This window comes from Nannospalax galili, unplaced genomic scaffold, assembly GCF_000622305.1.
Source record: "Nannospalax galili isolate Female #2095 unplaced genomic scaffold, S.galili_v1.0 scaffold3499, whole genome shotgun sequence".
NCBI classification, from domain to species: Eukaryota; Metazoa; Chordata; class Mammalia; order Rodentia; family Spalacidae; genus Nannospalax; species Nannospalax galili.
Window position 1 is genome coordinate 166,170 of NW_008342883.1, and position 5,506 is coordinate 171,675.

The following is a 5,506-nucleotide window of genomic DNA, read 5'->3' on the forward strand; positions in this document are numbered from 1 at the left end:
GAGAGAGAGAGAGAGAGAGAGAGAGAGAGAGAGAGAGAGAGAGAGAGAGAGAGAGACTCATGAAGCCCAGGTTAGCTTCAGACTTGCTATGCAGCTGAGTCTGGTCATGAGCTCCTAATCTTCCTGCCTCTACCTTCCAAGTGTTGGAATTATAGGCATGTACCACTACCCCTGGCCATAAGCTCTGCTGTTAAAATTAATCCTACATGCTACATGTGATCAAAACAGAGCCTTTGGTAAAAAGAAGCTTCCTTTTTTTTTTTTTTTTTTTTTTTTTTTTGAAGCCGGCCCCCCCCCGCCCCCCCGGTGTCCTGAACCTCATTATGTAGCCCGGCCTGCCCTCAACCCAAAAAAGCCCCCCCTGCCTCTACCTCCCAAATGCTGGGATTAAAGGCATGCACCACCATGCCTGACTGGAAGCTTCCTTTTTTACTAATCAGTTTGTGTGTGTGTGTGTGTGTGTGTGTGTGTGTGTGTAAGTGCATGTGCATATGTGTGGAGGTCAGAGAATCCCAGGGATGCACTTGTCTCTACCTCCTGAGTGCTGGGATTATAATCATGCACCACCACACCTGACTTTTATGTGGGTTCTGGAGATTGAACTCTTGGTATTCATGCTTGCAAGGCAAGGACTTTACTGACTGAGCCATCTCTCCAGCCCTTCACTAATCTCTGTACAGTGGGACATGCATTACCTTCTTCTTGTATTGCTTAGTATAGACATGCTCTGCCTGTTCAAACTGTGTAATTGGGAGGCTCAGAGCTGTGACTGTGGGTTGACACATGCCCTGAGAACAAGATAAAGACCAAGATTTTCCTTGGAAAACTAGGCCAGTGATAACTGGAATTGTAAAGCTCTTAGCGAAACAGGCTGGTCACCCTTGGTAAGAACATGAATAACACTTCCATGTCTCCACTTTCAGTGGAAAAGGAGAACCTGTGACTGAACTCAGCTGGCACTCCTGTCGGCAGCTCCTCTACCAAGCAGTGGCCACGATCCTGGCCCATGCAGGCTTTGAGTGTGCTAATGAAAGTGTTCTGGAGACCCTAACTGATGTGGCACATGAATACTGCCTTAAGTTTACCAAGTTGCTGCGCTTTGCTGTAGACCGGGAGGCTCTGCTTGGACAGACTCCTTTCCCTGATGTAATGGAGCAGGTATTCCATGAAGTGGGGATTGGCAGTGTGCTCTCCCTCCAGAAGTTCTGGCAGCACCGCATCAAGGACTATCACACTTACATGCTACAGGTGAGGTGACCGTATGAAAAGTGGGCAAAAATGTCACAGTCTGGGGACTGTGTTTTGCATGCAGGTATATAAGTGCACCACATGCATGCAATGCCTGCAGAGACCAGAAGAGGGCACTGGATGTCCTGGAACAAGATGGTTATTAGCTGCCATTCTGGGAACTGGGAATGAACCTGGGTCCTCTGCAAGAGCAGCCAGTGCTCTTAATCGCTGAGCCATCTCTCCAGCCCCTAATGCTTTTCTAATGGCCTATGTTGTGTTTCACTGTTCTCACCACTGAGCTAGAAAGACACCAAGGTCTCTTTCCATCAGTGGGCTGCCACTCATTGTTACTTCCTCTGGAAGAAGTACACAGATGAGGCTGGAGGCTCACTGGTCAAGAGTCCTTGCTTCTCCGGCAGAGGACTGGAGTTTGCTTCCCAGCACCCACATCAGGAAGCTTACAATGTCGGGAAACCTGTAACTCCAGCTCCAGGGGATCCAGTGTCTTCTCACCTCTGCAGGCACCCCCACAAATGTGTGTGTGTATGCATGCAAACACACACAAAAATAAATCAAATCTTAGAAATACACAAGTATCTGGAGTCTCGGGCAATGTGGTTACCATTCTTTTTTTCAACACATATTTATTGAGGGCTTATTGTGAGTCAGGCATTGGTGGGATATAGAAATTTATAAGATAAATTCTTTGAGCTTCAGTGTCCCAGAGAAGCAATAACATGTAAACAAATAATCATACCAATTTCAGATCATGTTAAATGCTGTTGAAAACAAAACAGAATGAAATACTGGAGGATGCCTGGGGGTGGGGGGCCCCATTTTTGTTTAGACCACAGTATCTCTTCAATCCTAGAGGCCTTAGCAGTTTCTTTTCAATTTCTATGTATTTAAAATGACCAGTAACTTTTAGCATCCAACAAAAAAAGACTTTGCTTAGTGATCCAGATTTCCACATCATCCAGTATTCACCTATAAGGTATATATGCCAGATGTTTCAGAGGTTTTTGTTTTGTGAGACAGGATCTCACCATGTGGTCCAGGCCAGCCTCACTCTCCATCCTTCTGCCTCAACCTCCCAAGTGCTAAGATAACAGGCATATGCCACCATGCCCAGAGAAATGTTAGGTTTTTTGTCTCCATTCTGGATTACATATCTTTATGTAACTTTGATGATAATTACTTTTTCTGACACATTTTCTTTATATGACTCTATCACATATAAATGCAAACTCAACACCGTAACAAGCTTCCTCCAGTTGGCAGTGAAAGCTGTTTTTTGTTGTTTTTAGTTGACCTTATGGCCTTGTACAATGTAAGTATGCACTCTACCGCTCAACTACACACCTAGCCCTAACAGAAGAACTTTTAAAACTTGTCTGTCGGACAAGGAGATGGCTTAGTAGGTAAAGTACTTGCCTCACAAGGGTGAGGACCTGAATTCAGGTTTCCAGAACCCACATAAAAGCTGAATGTGGTGGCACACACTTGTAATTTCATTGGTGGTGAGGTGGCAGATAGAGACTGGCCAGCTAGTCTAGCCTACTTTGCAAAGTTCCATCTCAAACAAAAGGTAGAAGGCATCTGAGGAAGGACCACCAGGGTTGTCCTCTTGATCTCCACATATATGCATACACATGTGTGCAACACATGCTCATATGCACGTACACAGAGAAAATAATAATGAAGAAAAAGTAAATTTGACTTAGCTGTTAACTCATATTGTTGGGTCTTTCATGGGGTACCACAAGTTGACTATCCAATCCAATTCTAAAATTCTTGGAAAACCACCTCTTGCTTGTCAACAGATTAGTAAGCAGCTCTCTGAAGAATATGAAAGGATTGTCAATCCTGAAAAGGCCACAGAAGACACTAAACCCATGAAGATCAAGGAGGAACCTGTGAGTGACATCACGTTTCCTGTCAGCGAGGAACCGGAAGCCGACCTTGCTTCTGGCGATCAGTCCCTGCCCATGGGAGTCCTTGGGGCACAGAGTGAGCGCTTCCCATCCAACCTGGAGGTGGAAGCTTCTCCACAGGCTTCAAGTAAGAAAAAGAAGTGTGCTCGTTTTGATTCTGGAATCACACTCTGAGAGAACACAGGAGCGGGCAGAAGGGAAAGTCCTGAGACAGAGTGCAATGATCCCAAGATGCAGGGCTTCATTCTTCTAGTTGGTGAAGGGAAGACTCCACAGCTTTTCAGGTATCCTTTACAGTACTGTGGTTAGGGTCTGGATGCACTATATGGTGGTGTTCTGTTGATTATCAAGGTGGGTTCAGCTGACATACCAGGTTAAGCAGATGTCCCGTTCTTTAGTATTCTGTTAGCCCTTCCTGATGCTTATTCAAAAGAATAAGCATCAACTTCATTAAGATGACAGGTAGATGACAGGGCTGGAGAGGGGTTGAGGTCTTCGTTGAACAGTTCAGTTGTATTTGTTGGAATGAGAATTCCAAAAAATGTAGATGAAAGGGATGAAATAAGTCTGCCTGTTGGAGCAGCTGGGCTCTTGTAGGCTCTAGCTGTAATGACCTCAAGAACCTGGATAACTGACTCATTACTTTTTTCTCTCTTAGACAATTGTATTTGTTTGTTTAGTTGTTGAAACAAGGTGTCCTCTAGGTAGTCTAGGTTGTCTCAGATTCAAGATCCCCCCTGCTTGGCCTCCTGTGCTAGGATTACTGTGCCACACTACACCCTGCCTGACTCACTACTGGAGTCAGTTAAGTTGCAAGTTAGTTTGTGCACTTGATTATTTATAAGCATAAATTGTCACTTTATCAGTTTATACTGATTTCAACAGCAGATTCTCAAATGTGACCCAAACAAAATTAGTTGTGTTGAAAAAAAAAGTGTATTGAAAGCGTGGAGGCCTTTCACTGAGAAAGAAATAATACAGCAGAACAGCACTCAAACAGGGAGGTTGGGGGGACTAAGGACCATGTCTCTTGTCAAGGGGAGACAGGTGGGGAACTAATGTCAGCGTTATGTAGTGATCATCCAGTTTTCACAATGTGAGAGAGGCCAGGCACAGTTAGGCACACTTTTAATCCCAGCACTCAGGTGGCAGAGGCAGACAGATCTCTGAGATGGAGGCCAGCCTTATCTAAAGGCCAGATGGGGCTACAGGGAGACCCTGTCCCAAACCGTGTCCCCCCAAAAAGTGAAAGAGGACTAGGAGAAACCAAAAAAAAGAAAAAGGCAGGAAAATAAGGCAGCCCCTTTTACAAAAGGAAGGAGAAAAGAATGAGGAGCTAGGGAGAAGTCTCAGGTGCTGTGCAAGCATAAAGACCTAAGTTCAAGACCCAGTACCCAATGTAAAAGGCCAGGCATGGCTGTGTATGCCTGTAATCCCAGTACTGGGGGATGAAGACAGGCAAGCTTCTGGTTCAAGGCAGTAAGACAGAGAGCAAGAGAGGAAGACACCTGATGCCTCCCTGCCTGCACATTCAGAAAGGAAAAGAAAAGGACAGGCAGACTTAACTATCTGAACAAGGCCCAGAATTCTGTCTGCCTGTGGACCTAAGACAGGAAATCTTTCCACCCACATTTGACTTTCCTGGTATAAGGAAAATGGGGACGGGTGAGGGAAAGAATTGATAGAAGTAGAACAGAAGTTGGTAATTTTTAGATAACGTTTTGAACCATAGACTAACAGTTACACCCTCAGTCCATGTGTGGAATTGGAATGAAAACTGAGCTCAGAGGACACTGGTCAGCCCTGGTAGGATGTTCAGTTTGTCTGTACTGGGTTTATCATTGAGTTATGTTCTTCATTTCTAGGTACAGAGGTAAATGCCTCTCCTCTCTGGAACCTGGCCCATGTGAAAATGGAGCCTCAAGAGAGCAAAGAAGGCAATGTGACTGGCCATGGGGTGCTGGGCAGCGATGTCTTTGAGGAGCCTATGTCAGGCATGAGTGAAGCTGGGATTCCTCAGAGCCCTGATGACTCAGACAGCAGCTATGGTTCCCATTCCACTGACAGCCTCATGGGGTCCTCTCCCGTTTTCAACCAGCGCTGCAAGAAGAGAATGAGGAAAATATAACTCCAAAAGGACATTTTCAGTCCAGACCTACAGTACCCAACAGAAAACCTTGACAGATTAGAATTTGCATCCATAAGTAATTGGATTCTTATTCTTTGTTGTTGAGACAGGGTCTTCTTGTAGCCCTAGATGGCCTATAACACCCTACGTAGACCAGGCTAGCTTTGCTCTCACAGCCACCTGCCTCTGCTGGGATTAAAGGCGTATACCACCA

The 5,506-nt window shown here is 45.3% G+C and overlaps 1 protein-coding gene across 2 annotated transcripts in view; it reads left to right on the plus strand.

Annotated features, from left to right (window-relative positions):
- Positions 1 to 5,506, plus strand: part of Supt7l (SPT7 like, STAGA complex gamma subunit) — a 15,161-nt gene extending 9,655 nt beyond the window's left edge. For both annotated transcript variants that reach the window (XM_008838866.3, XM_008838867.3), the window contains exons 3-5: positions 924 to 1,248; positions 3,054 to 3,291; positions 5,030 to 5,506. In XM_008838866.3, coding sequence (XP_008837088.1) covers positions 924 to 1,248; positions 3,054 to 3,291; positions 5,030 to 5,292 — 826 coding nt within the window. In that variant the 3' untranslated portion in view covers positions 5,293 to 5,506. The remainder of the gene's footprint in view (positions 1 to 923; positions 1,249 to 3,053; positions 3,292 to 5,029) is intronic.